This window comes from Syngnathus floridae, chromosome 9 (genome assembly GCF_059516105.1).
Source record: "Syngnathus floridae isolate MCC-2025c chromosome 9, RoL_Sflo_1.0, whole genome shotgun sequence".
NCBI lineage: Eukaryota > Metazoa > Chordata > Actinopteri > Syngnathiformes > Syngnathidae > Syngnathus > Syngnathus floridae.
This window is the reverse complement of record NC_142421.1, coordinates 6,780,001-6,794,544: the sequence shown is the minus strand read 5'-3', so window position 1 is coordinate 6,794,544 and position 14,544 is coordinate 6,780,001. Positions and strand designations below refer to the sequence as shown.

At 46.3% G+C, this 14,544-nt stretch overlaps 2 protein-coding genes across 12 annotated transcripts in view; both read left to right on the top strand.

Annotated features, from left to right (window-relative positions):
* Positions 1–8,462, top strand: part of slit1a (slit homolog 1a (Drosophila)) — a 68,085-nt gene extending 59,623 nt beyond the window's left edge. For 2 of the 4 annotated variants that reach the window (XM_088385205.1, XM_088385203.1), the window contains 13 exons: positions 808–879; positions 2,297–2,460; positions 2,562–2,686; positions 2,762–2,859; positions 2,966–3,105; positions 3,180–3,273; positions 3,358–3,495; positions 3,572–3,800; positions 3,883–4,013; positions 4,090–4,283; positions 5,082–5,370; positions 5,444–5,655; positions 6,152–8,462. In XM_088385205.1, coding sequence (XP_088241331.1) covers positions 808–879; positions 2,297–2,460; positions 2,562–2,686; positions 2,762–2,859; positions 2,966–3,105; positions 3,180–3,273; positions 3,358–3,495; positions 3,572–3,800; positions 3,883–4,013; positions 4,090–4,283; positions 5,082–5,370; positions 5,444–5,655; positions 6,152–6,393 — 2,128 coding nt within the window. In that variant the 3' untranslated portion in view covers positions 6,394–8,462. The remainder of the gene's footprint in view (positions 1–807; positions 880–2,296; positions 2,461–2,561; positions 2,687–2,761; positions 2,860–2,965; positions 3,106–3,179; positions 3,274–3,357; positions 3,496–3,571; positions 3,801–3,882; positions 4,014–4,089; positions 4,284–5,081; positions 5,371–5,443; positions 5,656–6,151) is intronic. The other 2 variants (XM_088385207.1, XM_088385206.1) reach the window with 1 other exon arrangement.
* A 161-nt stretch (positions 8,463–8,623) lies between these two features.
* Positions 8,624–14,544, top strand: part of LOC148393208 (uncharacterized) — a 7,165-nt gene continuing 1,244 nt past the window's right edge. The window contains exons 1-10 of one of the 8 annotated variants that reach the window (XM_088385552.1): positions 8,818–9,532; positions 9,646–9,703; positions 9,784–9,811; positions 10,534–10,629; positions 10,730–11,961; positions 12,027–13,185; positions 13,267–13,342; positions 13,413–13,518; positions 14,172–14,236; positions 14,492–14,544. The exon at positions 14,492–14,544 is cut by the window's right edge and continues 1,244 nt beyond it. In XM_088385552.1, the coding sequence (XP_088241678.1) occupies positions 13,159–13,185; positions 13,267–13,342; positions 13,413–13,518; positions 14,172–14,236; positions 14,492–14,511 (294 nt within the window). In that variant the 5' untranslated portion in view covers positions 8,818–9,532; positions 9,646–9,703; positions 9,784–9,811; ... (1 more) ...; positions 10,730–11,961; positions 12,027–13,158 and the 3' untranslated portion in view covers positions 14,512–14,544. Of the gene's footprint in view, positions 8,776–8,817; positions 9,533–9,645; positions 9,704–9,783; positions 9,812–10,533; positions 10,630–10,686; positions 13,343–13,412; positions 13,519–14,171; positions 14,237–14,491 lie in introns of those variants that run through there. The other 7 variants (XM_088385549.1, XR_015860525.1, XR_015860524.1 and 4 more) reach the window with 7 other exon arrangements.

The following is a 14,544-nucleotide window of genomic DNA, read 5'->3' as shown; positions in this document are numbered from 1 at the left end:
GCTGCGGTTTTGCTCCGAGTGAGATTCCACGTGTGTGTATGAAGTTTGTGGTTTTTAGCTCCCCATTAATAAACTGCTAATTGGCCTGCTGGGTATTAGGAGCGGGGGATGATGAGTGGGGGGAGGCCAAGACACATGCTGGGGTGAGAGGGAAAAAACAAAAAATAATAATAATATCTAGCAAACTTGTGTATGCTCAGTCTGAATCATGTCAAAAATTAAGAATAGTTAAAGGAGTGCAGGTACATCATAAAGCTGAACCATCCCACCCCCTTCCATGATGCATGAAATCCTGATCCAGTCAGTACACGCTAGCCATGAAAATGTGATTTCATGATGCACAGCTGCACACTAGACAAAGAGAGGATGTCATTATGAGAGCGGATCAGGTTGCTTCCCGGAGACTCCCTGGCTGCCTGCTCCCATGAGCGCTCTGCCAGGTTGGCACACTGCTGGCTGGCACGCGTGCCCGCCCGCCCGCCTGCCCGCCTGCCCGCCGCTTGCTGGCCACTCCACATTCAGTCCACTAAATTGTCTCACGACACTTTCATTGTTTTTAGTTCAGCTGTGCCAGTGGCTTTGCCCTGACTGGTATTGTTGGAAAGAAGTCTGAGGATGCACCAATTCTTGACAGAGAAGATACATTTGTTTTACAGGAGAAATTCACATGATTTATTTTTCCCATACACAAAAATAAAATAAAAATATCGTATTATATTTGATCAGTTTTAACCAGCTTCCAAATGAGTCAATTATACAGTATATATACATAACATATTTTAATTAATTTTTATTTCTGCTTTTAAGGTCTCTCCATGGCAACGAAATCTCCGAGCTTCCTGATGGCATCTTCAGTGACGTGTCCTCTCTTTCCCACTTGTGAGCATCGTGCACACACAGACACACTCACACACACACACGTGCTTTATTCACCATCTTATCTTATACCATCTGTACACACGCAGTCCAACATACATCCACATGCTTTCAGGTAGCAGTGTGGCAGACAGTGGCCGGTCTGTAGTCCTCTTTGGTGGGCCCGACCTCCCTCCCCTCACTCTAATTAGGCTGACTGTGGTTAAGCTTTACACAGAGCCCTCCACTGTCCCATCTCTATCTCCAAAAAAACACACACGTTCAGATGGTCTGCATAGATCTGTGTTTTTATTTATGTCTGCACTTTTTCTTGCATGTCTGAAGTCTGATCAATGGACTTATCAGGACGAGAGGCATTGCGAAGGGGTAGAGGGGGGGGACATTTTGAAGCATCCAGGAAAAACGGAGGGCGGGCCATTGATCTTTGCTCCCGCTCAAGTGGCATCCGTGTTTGCAGATGTCAGGTGTCAGCTATTGGCGCTGCCTGAAAGATGAGCCTCTGTGCCGCCATAATGGAAGTGCATCGATTCAGGAGCGTGAAGACAGAGTCGGCATTGATCCGACAATGACGCAAGCGCTTAAGAGCATCTCGTGGTCCCTCGTTGACTGTGCAGCATGGAGGATAAATACTCTCTCCATGTCTTTTGTTCCCCCACATTTGTACATATACGGCAAGCATAGAGCCCCTAAATATCTCGTAAAGACTTATTGATGAAGTTTAAATTTTATTTCTGCAAAAAAATACTCACAATGCAGTTTTATCTTCATGTACAGACAGGATTCAGGAGTAAAACCGTTTTTACAACCTTTTCACGATGGCAATGAATAAGCATAACAGTAAATTGCGATTGGTTGAAACCATATTAAATGCAAATTGATGTTCTCATCGATTACCATACAAGTGTTGAGAGGACTCAGTCGTTATATAATCTTCAAAAAGGATTTTAAGCGTTTCATCAAGTTCATGAAAAAAAGTAGCTTTTTCAAATTACACTTGATATTCACAATTTTTACTGTAAAATGATGACTGGGTTTGCCTCAGGGCCCCAAAATGACTATATACGCCCCTGCATACATAGTTTGATTTTGTTAGATAGGTCTAGAGAGACACCAGCTGGTTGTACAGGGAACTACAAGGTGCAAAACGTAGTAAAATATTCTACAAATAGTTCATTTTAAAAGAAATTTGGGATATAATAAGAAGTTATTTTCTTATTTGTTCTCAAAATGTGATATCAAAAGCCAATGAAAATGCCTTAGTATAAATAAAACAGCACACACTGGTGGCACATAAATTGTCAAAATTGAAGGTCACAACCCTACATAGTTATATTGCCCAATTTCTCACATTAACACTTCCTGCAGGCGTCATGAAGAGATTTGATCTTATAAAGAGATTGTTTTTATTGTATTTCATCAGAGCAATCGGCGCCAATCCGCTATACTGCGACTGCCGCCTGCGCTGGTTGTCAGACTGGGTCAAGACTGGATACAAAGAGCCCGGCATCGCCCGTTGCGCTGGTCCACGTGGTCTGGAGGGGAAACTTCTGCTCACCACACCAGCAAAGAAGTTTGAATGCACGGGTAAGCGATATATACGTATATCGTGGTTATTATAGTTTGTCATTTGTCATTATGGTTATTTATTATTATTATTGCCCCATATGTTTCATCCATCCATGTAGGTGAGGTGGATACAACAGTACTGGCCAAGTGTAACCCGTGTCTGTCCAGCCCATGTCAAAACCAAGGCGTGTGTCATAGCGACCCAGTCGACATCTACAGGTGCAACTGTGCTCCGGGATTCAAGGTCAGTCTTGTTCCATGCGCATGCCTCGCAGAGACGTCAACATCTTACTGATATGAAGGTGAACTGTCATCTCAGGGCAAGAACTGCGAGACAGCTCTAAACGCATGTGTGAACAACCCTTGTGCCAACGGCGGGCGATGCCAAGTGGATGAGGAAGACGAGGGACAGTACAGGTGGGGGAGAATCTCAAGATTGAGCATCCAAAGCTGAATGGACAGATTTGGATTGCTGTTTCCCATGGTACTACAGAAAAGACGTGTGTGTGTGTGTGTGTTGCAGCTGCACATGTCCACTGGGTTTCGAGGGCCCCACCTGCCAGACCAATGTTGACGACTGCGAGGACAATGACTGTGAGAACGGCGCCACCTGCATGGACGGAGTCAACAACTACACTTGTTTTTGTCCACCCTACTACACAGGTGACAACCACGCTTGTCCGGCACGGCACAGCTTCATGTTGCTGTTTGTAATCTTGGAAGTGATGTGTGTGCAGGGGAGATGTGTGAGGAAATGGAGGACGTGTGCGCCCCAGGACGAAGCCCCTGCCAACATCAGTCTACTTGCCTCATCACTTCCTCCGGGCCCAAGTCAGTGGTTTAAAAAAAAAAAAAATCAGGACATAAACACAATATGGACACATCAGACTCAAGTGTAACATTTGTGCGTGTCAGGTGCGTGTGCGCTCCTGGTTACGTGGGTGACGACTGCAACGTGGACTACGACGATTGCCAAGAGCATCGCTGTCAGAATGGAGCCCAGTGTGTGGACGAGCTGAACGGATACACCTGTCAGTGTGAGGACGGCTACAGGTGAGCACACACACTATAAGAAAAATTATAACTACATACATAACATGATCCTTCCTACTTCCTACTATGTGCACAGCGGTCAGCTGTGTGAGGTTCCTCCTTCGCCGTTATCCATGTGCGAGCTGGCCGACTGTCAGAACGATGCCCCGTGTGTGGAGCGGGGCGGCCGCGCCCTCTGCCAATGCCCCCCGGAGTTTGGCGGACCGCGTTGCGAGAAACTGGTCAGCGTCAACTTTGTGGACAGAGATTCCTACCTGCTTCTCTCCGACCTCAAGAACTGGCCGCAGGCCAACATCACCCTACAGGTACCCGCCATCATGCTTCACCTTCTACTTGATTCTCACACTGACTTTCTTTTAATCAGTCCATATCTTGCTGTGTCCACAGGTTTCCACGGCGGAGGATAACGGCATCCTCTTGTACAATGGCGACAATGATCACATTGCGGTGGAGCTGTACCAAGGTCACGTAAAGGTCAGCTACGACCCTGGCAGCCAGCCCGGCCATGCCATCTACAGGTCAGCCACTCTCACTGCATCCCCGTGTCCTTGACGATCACTTCAGTTCTGATATTTGCTCCTTCGCTCCCGCCAGTGCCGAGACCATCAACGACGGTCAGTTCCACACGGTGGAGCTGGTCACATTGGACCAGATGGTGAACCTGTCCATCGACGGGGGCCTCCCCACCACCATGGACAGCTTCGGGGCAGTGCGGCCCCTTAACGGAGAGGCTCCACTATACGTGGGGGGTAGGGGCCCTCTCCAGAACACACCTTCCTCCTCTTCAGGCACTCTTAACTACTACACTACTGTCAATCACCTCCCTCCACCACCACGCCAACCAAAACCCCGCCTCTCCCCCTCATTGACCATAACTGAGCCACTCATGACTGTTAGCAAACCTCAAAAGTAGACCACAAGTTGATTTTCTTGTGAGGTGAATAATAACATCAATAATGAAATTAAATATATTTAAATTTATTTCTAAAAAGTGAATTCTATATTGTTGTCCTCAAAACATTTTACACAGTTTAAAATGAACACTGCACTTAAATATAAAGAAAATACTTAAGTGGTTCAATTCTAGTAAAATGTTAAAAAAATGAACTTAAAAGTAAAATACAACTGAAGTATATCACCACCATGGAAAAAAAATTGTGACATTGTGAGTTGTTGCCAGGTAACCACTGAATGGATTATCAGGATTAGTGGCTGCAAATTGTTTTGTATGTTGATGTAATTCAAAATCATAACAGGAGACGTTTCATTTAAACTCCTTCGCTTCCCTTCAAGGACGCTGTGTCTTGCGGTGCACACATGCCAATATCCATTCACAGAGTTGCATATAGTAAAGTGTATTGAATTGACAGCATTGGAGCAAAAAATCCGTCATATGACGGCCGATATCTCGATAAAATTAGTCACTGATACCACTCTCTATATAATTCTCAAAAAGGCACCGTAGGAGACACCTGCTTGAAAAGCCTTTCCTCCATTTCACTCCTACCTTCCCTGTGTTAACTGTCTGTTTGTGCTGCTACTCGGTGAATGTCACTCTAAACTAAACAACTTGTGACCTCCCCCAGGGATGCCGGTCGGCGTGCACCCAGGCGCCTTCCGCCTGTGGCAGATCCAGAACAGCTCGAGTTTCCACGGTTGCATCCAGAATCTGTACATCAACAACGAGTTACAAGACTTCACCAAGACCCAAATGAAGCCCGGTGTGGTGCCGGGCTGCGAGCCCTGCAAGAAGATTTACTGCGTGCACGGCATCTGCCAGCCCGACGGCCTCCAGGGGCCCGTGTGCCACTGCCGGCCGGGCTGGGTTGGACCACAGTGCGACCTCCCGGCTGCCAACCCCTGTCAAGGCAGCAAGTATGTTGACCACAGCACAGCCATAAATGCTGAGTTTGTGCCCTACATTAAAAGGGACGAAATGTGTTTTTAGATGTGTCCACGGCCGGTGCATCCCGCTGGACAGCGAGTCATACCGCTGCGAATGTAGCGAGGGCTACCGCGGTGCGTTGTGCAACCAACAAGGGGAGCTGTTCAACCCTTGCCGCCGGCTTAACTGCAAACACGGCCGCTGTCAGATTTCCGACACGGGAGACGCCTATTGTCACTGCGAGAATGGCTACACCGGGGATCTCTGTGATGCAGGTTTGACACCCTACTTATTCATGAGTAGTTCCAGTGGGTATAAAAAGTCTACACACGCCTGTTCAAATGCCTGTTTTTTTGTGATGATCGGAACTGAGGCCTTAGTAAAGGTGAAGGGAATTATGAACAGTTCAGAATAGCGGTGAGTGTAACCACAAAGCCTTTCAAGCTTCTATAGCAAAACAAATGATGGGAAAATCCTGCTAAGGAAGTCTGAACTTTATTTCGGGTAAATAAAAAGCACTTTAAATAATGCTTGCTGACTCCCATTTTAACAAGAGTTTGGATGTTCTACTCAACATATAGCCAAATCCTCAGAGGGTTGTTTAATGGTGGAAAAAGTTTCATATATTTCACAAAAAAATGACATTTGAACAGGGGTGTGTAGACTTTTCATAACCAGGTTATGTTTTTGTTTCCAAGTGTTGGCTTGCGTCTCCCTCATCGCAATGCATGCATGACTAAAATGTCTCTGCCGGTTTTTTTGACCACGCAGAGTCGGCGTGCCAGGGTGAGCCCATGCGGGATTTCTACCAGGTGCAGAGGGGCTACGCCATCTGCCAGACGACACGCACCGTGTCCTGGGTGGAATGCAGTGGCATGTGCGAGGCGGGAGCCTGCTGCGGCAGCCAGCGAATGAAGCGTCGGAAATACACCTTTGAGTGCAGCGACGGCAGCACCTTCAGCGAGGAGGTGGAGAAGAGCATCAAGTGTGGCTGCGTGGGCTGCGCCGTCTAGACCGCAATGGAAATGAGAGATTCTAAAGAATATATATAAAACCTCTATCTATATATTATGGACTCTGATGCTTGTAAAATAGGACATGTGCTTTGTGAGTTGCAGTATCACAGAATCTCAACTCAAAAGGCTCCAGAGATTTTTTTTCCCCCCACAAACAGCAGTGAGGACAGTGTGTGGGGAGGAATGAAAGAAGAGAGCTGGACTGTTGACCAAGCCGAGTGTCACATGAGAGGAAGTTGTTTGTCAACCACACACATCCACGCACGCGCGAAGAAGATGTTCGAGTGGCACATAATCAAGTGCGGATGCAGTGACTAACTGGGCTCCACAAGTCCCCCAGCATGCATTGCCCCCTCCCTCTAGCAGGGGGCTATCTAGTGTCTCCTCCGCTTGACACCTGCAGTATTAAAAACAAGAGGAGCAAAAACTTTGCTGATAAAAAACACATAAAACTCTATAATTAATTGATTCTATGGTTATTTTTTTTCTGTTGAATCATCTTAATTTCTCATTTTTTTGTGTTGTATTTTATTTCACCATGTAACCTTCAAAAAAAGAAATCTCCCCGTTTATATAGAAAAGCCTAACAGATTCTAATATATATATATATAAATATATATTTGTATTTCTTTTGGGGTTTTTTGGTATAGTATTTTTCTATGTTACGTGGAAGGTTGTTGGTAAAAGGCGCTGGCTTGGTCTTTTTACTTTATAAATAATTTGCCCAACATTTAATGGCAAGTAGTAATGGGCCACACACACACACACACACACACACACACACACACACACATACACACACACACATACACACACATCTAAAAATACAAAAACAGAATATTTTAGGAATGTTTAATTTAGTAGTTCAAATTAAACACATTGCACAGGTTAAACACATGAAAATGTTTTTCAAAAAACAATTCTTACCTAATTTCCATATTGAAAACTTTTTCATTGTTTGTTACATAATGCAAGAGAATTTGTTGGAGTCATCTGAAATTTGGGTTTATGTTAGCGGTAAGCATCCAAATTAGAAAGAAATCAAATTGTGAAATATTTTACTGTGTGTAGTGAATTGGAACTACTGAAATATATAGGTTTTCCTAAAATATTCAAATATTTTGCAGTGCATCTGTACACGTAACAGAGCCACTGCTGGTCTGCTCGAGAACTCTGTCATTAAATATTGTATATGTCGTCTTCCGTGTGAATATTACATCACATTCATGAGCACATCGGCTTGTTTTCGCTCCTTTTCTTATTTATTTTTTCGTACAGCAATGCGTTTAATTGCATTGCATTTTTCCTGATATTTTCAAAAACACAAAAAAGAAGAAAAAGATTAAAAAAATCAATTTAAAAATGATTAAACTAAAGTTAAACATGCATCATAAGCTGCTGTCACGCATGAGTTGTGTTAGGAAAATAACAGCCACACAACTGCTGACATATAATGAGAAGTCAGGACATTTTCTAGCTGATATTCCGAAAAAAAAAAGGGGGGGAAGGGGGGGTTCTTGAGGTGCCAATTGCAGTGAGCACATAGCTGAATGTATAAATGTGTACAGATATTAAATATGCTTATTCATGAAGTGGTAACTTTTAGCTGTGCTTTAGTTTAGAATGGATCACATAATGTTCTGGGATTGGGATTCTGGTGATTATGTAACCGTATGGACGCTCACCGTCCTCCTTCTAAGCCGTGGGCCTCATAAAGGCACACCTTTTGTGGAATGTGACTTTTCTTTTTCTTGGCTTCCGTCAGTTCACGTCTCCTTGGTGTGCAAGTACAACTTCTTGGTAGCCATCTTAGTGGTGCTTGTGCTTTATTGAGATGTTCTGTAACTCAATCAGTAAGACTCTCCATCATATGAGCTATGATAACTTTCTTGTAAACCACACAATGTTGTAAAAAGACTTTGTTTCTCTGTCACATGACTTGATGGTGGGATTGAAGTGAAATAAGTCCCAAAATGATGCTGAATGTATGTAGTGCCACCGACAAAATGTTTACCAAACCTCCACTCTTTTCATTCATTAAACTTCTATGTGTGTGCTTTTATCAACTCCTTTGTCTTCTTAACCCTTAGATCTACAAGTGACTGTACCCTACACTCATCCATAAGGATTTGTTCTTTTGAACGAATCGTTCACTTACGAGCCAACACTAATACAGACAGACAGACAGATGCACATGTACACACACACACACACACACACACACACACACATACATACATACCACACATCAGCCTTCACACAAAGTTAATGGTGTAAACAGTGTTTCCTGGTGTGCCGTGAGAGATGTTCAGCTGTGCCGTGGGAAATTGTCCAACATTAAATACCGAGCGCATTGTAAACAGGATCGCCAAACCACAGGTCGGTTAGCGCAAGGCCTGGTCAGCCACTTGCTAATAGTGCATGCGTGGCAAATCGGAGAATCTTGAGACTTCATGTTGTGGCATCGGCACAGACTCAGTTTATGTGTGTGTTGCTGTTAGTGTTGGCTCGTGAGTGAACGATGGGTTCAAAAGAACGAATGTTTTCAGTGAACGAGAGTGAACGAAAAGATCTAAAGATCTTTGTAGCCATGAGGGAAAAACTTGTTTGGACCCGTTTGAAAATCATTGATTTGATATGACTCCAGAATTGTCTCTTGTTGAATTGTCACTGCAACGGTGTGGTGTTTCTTAGCAACTGACTTGAAAATGAGTCCACGGGAGCACTGCAACGGCGGCAGAATTTTTGCAAGAACAATTCATTTTAGGATGAACTCTCGATACAAATATTTTCATTTGATTGAAGGCAATGGCGTTAACCACTCGACCAGAGCCTGCTCGGAAACCAAAGGAGATTTGGTCATATTGATAGGGTATCCTCCATCCAAACATGTTCGGTGTTGAAAGTTTCAACGGATAGTCCGAAGCAACCCTTTCCACAGTAGTCACCATGACAGGCGACCACCTGGTGGCGTCAGTGTGCCGAGCGCCGTTGGACGATCAGGAGAAGAAGATTTGAATCGACGGATGTGACGTCAGGGCTTTAGGTCAATTGAAGACAGGTGTGCTCGCTCAAGGGGAGTTATCATATGCAGGTGCCACCGGGCGCGGGCCGGCGGCGGTGGACGGTTTCTCAGGTAAGCGAGCATGCTAGCAAATGTTTGTCGTCTCCTGCCGTTTCAAACGACGGCACGCTTTGTTGCTTTTTCTCACAAGCCTTTTTTTTTTAAATTTATTTTGTTTGTCGCAGGATTGTCGTACTCTCGTGACTCTGCAACGTCACGTCCACCGCGACGGTGGGCCTGGAGGTAAATTGTAGGCCGCAGGCCATTTAGCCCGTGAGCAAATGTTTGCAGTTTCTTACGATGCCATTTATTATTTCTTGCAGGATTTTCGCTGTCTAGGGAGTGCTTGAGGTTTCGGCACGGCACGACACGGCACGCCACAATCCACTTTGCGTCGCGTCGCGTCGTTGCGAGTTTTGGTGGTATTTTAAATGTCTTTCGCGGTTGTTGTTTTTTTCATGCTGGCCAGCATTTTTTTCATTCGTCTGTCTGTAGACGGTTCGTAAATGACGCCGCCGATAAGCGCGTGTTTGTCTGACTATAGGAAATGTTAGTTTGACTCTAGTCAACTTAACCATTTTTTAAATTATTTTATATGATGCGTGTGCCATTTCCGTGTCATGCAAACTGGTGAATGCAACGTATATGTTAAGTCATGTCCAAATCGGACCAAATCCATTCAAAGACGGCGCCCGCCCGCTCTCGTTCCGTTACGCAACAAACATTTGCGCGGTTTATTTTCTCCCGTCTTGGACGCCGCCAACCTGGATCATCTGTCCAATGTGAGGGGAGTTGCTGAATGATGAAATTAAAATATGAATTATAATCCTGAATAATTATCATAATTTACTACAATGTGATGATTATATATTTTTTTCAAATGTAAAACTCTACTTAGAATGTATCAAATTCAAATATGAACTATAATTTTGATCAATTATAACTGACTAAAATATATTTTTTTTTTTTCAAATGTAAAACTCCTAATATGTATAATTGTTGGTAAAAAATCATGCCATTGGCACTCGACTCAATGTCTATTTTTGTTGCAATCATTTGCTTGTCTTTTGTAGCACTAAAAACTGCCGCCCAGCCAGCATCCTTCTATACAAAGCAAGCAAGCCTTTCAGTGATGTTGAGGACACTGAGGAAGAGTAGTCCTAAATCAGGTGAAAACCTGTTTTTGTCAAGTTTCAACTTCCCAACACACAATGGTTGTCGAGTTTTAGCTTCCCAGCACACAATTAATGGCTGTCTGTGTTTTTGTAGGCTGCAAGAGGAGCCGAATGGGATAATTCCATATGAAAAGGCACAATGGCCTATCCAAAGGAGCGATGGCCTATCCAAAGGAGCGATGGCCTATCCAAAGGAGCGATGGCCTATCCAAAGGAGCGATGGCCTATCCAAAGGAGCGATGGCCTATCCAAAGGAGCGATGGCCTATCCAAAGGAGCGATGGCCTATCCAAAGGAGCGATGGCCTATCCAAAGGCGCAATGGCCATATGCAAAGGAGCAATGGCCATATGCAAAGGAGCAAAGGAGCAATGGCCATATGCAAAGGAGCAAAGGAGCAATGGCCATATGCAAAGGAGCAATGGCCATATGCAAAGGAGCAATGGCCATATGCAAAGGAGCAATGGCCATATGCAAAGGAGCAAAGGAGCAATGGCCATATGCAAAGGAGCAATGGCCATATCAAGTCAAGAATCAAGCATCGCGCTGCAAAAGTCGACGTGTGCGGATCATGTGCCCAGGAGGGGGCAGTGTGGTTGCCTTTGGTTATGGGTGCACGACGGAAAGGTTGCAGGTGTGGACAGTGTTTAGGGCTCTGATGGTTGGTCTTGCTTTCGAGGTGCGCTGTGGTTGTGGCTGGTCTGGATCCAGCGTTGTCTTGTGCTTGGTTGCCATTGACGGCCCACTTGGGGGAGGACGTGGTTCCGTGGATGGACACAAAACTGAACTTTGACGTGGAGCTGAATGTCTAATTTTGCCATACGACTTGTACCATTGTGTATCTTTTTCTAACCTGCCACTGTCGTAGTTGCTGCGTTCTTTGTTCTTTCCCCTCGGTGTAGGGTGGCGTCGGAGCGAGCCGATCCCGACTGTCCAATTTTGCAATTTGACTTGTGACATTTTCTTTTTCTAACCTACCACTGTTGCACTTCCTCTAACCCTAACCTACCACTGTGGTACTTGCGTTCTTTGTTCTCCCCTAGGTGTTGGAGCGAGACAGTCACATTTTGTGTCTTTTTCTAACCTACCACTGTCGTGCTTGATCTAAGCCTAACGTACCACTGTGCGTCCTTTGTTCTCTAGGTTTAGGGCGGCGTTGGAGCGAGCCCGTCCACGAGGAAGACATAATGATGCGAGCAGCGCCCAACTCATTGCATGTTCTGCCTTTTGCAGGCCGGACGCAAAAGGGGGGGAGCGCACGGCCCGATCCGACCCGGCCCGATCCGACCCGGCGACGGTAACCAAGAGTGGCTAGCCGCTGTGATCAAGTAAGCAAGTGACCTACAACTTGGGGTGCTCTTTGAGTGTCTAACTTTTGTTTCTGTTTCTGCAGATGGCGACCGGGACGCGACAGCATCTGATCAGAGATGGACGGACCACTGTGGCATCACTCTGAAGTAGCAGAGTTGTGAGGGAGACCCGCTTTCCTGGAGGCGTCGACCTGCGTAGCTTCAACATGTGAAATGGATTTTTTTTTTCTAATTCACACCAGCGGTGTCCAAATGTCTGAGGGCTGCATACTGAAACAAATTGAGAATTCTTTGACACAAATTCATTAAATCAATCACGAAATGTTGCCATTGATATTTAGCGCTACAAAGCAGTGTTGTGTTCATTCGTGTGGTGTGTTGATCAAGTTGGCCCGAGGCTGCCATTTGGACACCAATGGTGACGTGTGTGTAGGGCTGCACGTGTATTGGAAAACTGCCATATGGTGGTCTAGGTTATTGACATGCACTTTAAGACAGCAATTTTTTTTTTTTCATGTCTCAAATGAAACATGTTTTCTTGCCTAACCATTTGTAATGTGTTAAGACGATAAGCCATTGATGTAAGTTAGTTAACTAATCTAACTGATCTCATTGCGATCAAATAGTTAACCTCCATCCAAGAATTGTCCTCAACTTGCCTCAATGCAGTGGTCTGGCCCAATACTGCCATAATCATTGATTTTCCAAAATGTTGTGCAGCCCTCATTGAGTGCCAAACGCGCAGCGACGGCAAGCGACCGCGCAGCGACGGCAAGCGACCGCGCAGCGACGGCAAGCGCAAGCGACCGCGCAAGCGACGGCAAGCGCAAGCGACGGCAAGCGCAAGCGACGGCAAGCGCAAGCGACGGCAAGCGCAAGCGACGGCAAGCGACGGCAAGCGCAAGCGACGGCAAGCGACGGCAAGCGCAAGCGACGGCAAGCGCAAGCGACGGCAAGCGCAAGCGACGGCAAGCGCAAGCGACGGCAAGCGCAAGCGACGGCAAGCGCAAGCGACGGCAAGCGCAAGCGACGGCAAGCGCAAGCGACGGCAAGCGCAAGCGACGGCGCAGCGAGACTTTTGTGCTTGTCTTGCAAGGTGGAAGAGACGAAGAGCCGGTGGACGGAGGCCACCAGACCCGCGATTGGTGAGCGGGGTGCAAAGGAAGGAATCACCAGAAGAAAGCAGTCGCCAAGTGTTGAAGAGGAGCCTGATGCATGACTAGCCAAGGCTGGCCAGAGGCGGTGACATGGCAATCCAATCTGCAAGCGTAGTGTACACACTTGTTGGTTTTAATTTGATTTCCTTATTTTTCTGCCTTTCAGCTGGCAGCGGATGGGGCGAGCGCCAGCCTGCACAGAGAGGGACTGGGCTGCACCCACAAGACCAGGGAGGGGACAGGTAATGAGTACGTTGACAGAAGTGAACTGCATGCAACTGAGTGCCGTTTGTCTTTTTGCACTTGTGCGAGGCGAAAGAAGAGTCCAACACCGGCCGGAGCAGACCCGGACCTTGGCCCGTGACGAGCGGCCCACACGAGACCGATGGGTGCAGATGCAGCCAGCGTTTCGGGGGGGTATGACTTTGTTTTTTTCTTTTGTGCTTTCCCTACCCCTGTCTGTTTGAATAGGGTAACTAGTAGCACGCACGGGCATTTGGGTTGCTGTGACCCTCTAGATACGAATCGGCAAAGTAGACACCCCCTGCCTCCCTCCCTCCCGCCTTCCCTTCCCCCCCCCCTCTCTCTCTTGCTCTCTTTCTCCAACGCGCCCGGCAGTACCTGCATGGCCTGGTGCACTCAGGGTGGAACGTGGCTATACCTTGCCCTTTGTGGAATACCAGGGTATAATGTCTGCCAGACTGGGTCCCAGTGTCGTCGACGGTGTCGAGGACAAGGAGATTCTCCGTGACGCTCTCCGTGACGTCACGTTTTCCTTTTTTTCCCTCTCGGGGCCAAGCCAGCTCTCTTCAGGGGGAACTGGCCGGTTGTGCTTTAGTGCCCACCAAAGCCCCATCTCGTCTCCTCTCACTCTACTCTCTCCTCTCCCTCCCTCCCTCTTGTAAGGGGTTCAACCTTTCATAACCCGGAACGCTCCAATGCGGGAGGGCCATATGAGACGTGCGCCAGCCCGTGCGTGCCGCTAGTTACCTGATTCAAGCTTACCTTAGTCAAGGTCGCTCGTGGAAATGTTCCTCTTGCCAAAACCACCACAATATGTCTGCCTTTCAGGATTGCCGAGGTAGCGGATGGGACGAGTGCCTGCACAGAGAAGGACCGGAGCGCAAGACCAGAGGGTAATAATGATAAACTTTATTTGTATAGCACCTTTCATACAAGAAATGCAGCTCAAAGCGCTTTACAACAATTAAGGAAATTATAAGCATTGAATGCTTCACATAGGAACAGGCATTAAAGGAAAACAAAAACATTCATGTATGCATACGCAATTAATAAAGGGAGCTTAATATAGGAGCAAGCTTTAATAGACAGGTAATGAGTACGTCCACAGAAGTGAACCGCATGCAAGAGTGCCGTTTTTCTGTTTGCAGTGACACGAGGCGGAGGATGAGTCCAAACGTCGAATACCGGCCGGAGGGGGAAG